Source organism: Eurypyga helias, unplaced genomic scaffold (genome assembly GCF_000690775.1).
Source record: "Eurypyga helias isolate BGI_N326 unplaced genomic scaffold, ASM69077v1 scaffold8820, whole genome shotgun sequence".
NCBI classification, from domain to species: domain Eukaryota; kingdom Metazoa; phylum Chordata; class Aves; order Eurypygiformes; family Eurypygidae; genus Eurypyga; species Eurypyga helias.
The window spans coordinates 52,474-52,768 of NW_010225004.1; the positions used below are offsets into that span (position 1 = coordinate 52,474).

At 63.7% G+C, this 295-nt stretch overlaps 1 protein-coding gene across 1 annotated transcript in view; it reads right to left on the bottom strand.

The window, feature by feature from the left end:
• LOC104506570 (transcription factor GATA-5) overlaps window positions 1-295 on the bottom strand; it is a gene marked incomplete at its 5' end in the record, with an annotated part of 8,745 nt that overhangs the window by 8,218 nt on the left and 232 nt on the right. Inside the window, one exon of the mRNA XM_010147560.1 lies at window positions 241-260. Coding sequence (XP_010145862.1) covers window positions 241-260 — 20 coding nt within the window. The remainder of the gene's footprint in view (window positions 1-240; window positions 261-295) is intronic.

The window sequence follows — 295 nt, forward strand, 5'->3', positions numbered from 1 at the left end:
CGCCCCCCCCGCCCCCCCAGCCAGCCATTCCTCCGGCCCCGAGCCAGCTCTGCACCACAACCGGGGGCTCCTGCCAGTGCTGATGGCATTTTATTCACGGCAAGACCAAGGGTCAAACAGGCCCAAACACAAGTACAGGGACCCTGACAGCGCGGGAACCATGACAGCCCCCCAGCTCCTGCCCTCCAGCCACCCCCCAGGTGGATCAGGGGATCCTTGCAGGGTTTTCCCCACTCTTACCAGCCTCTTCTGTGGCTTGAGCGGCCGGTTGATGCCGGTCTTTTTTTGGGTGAGC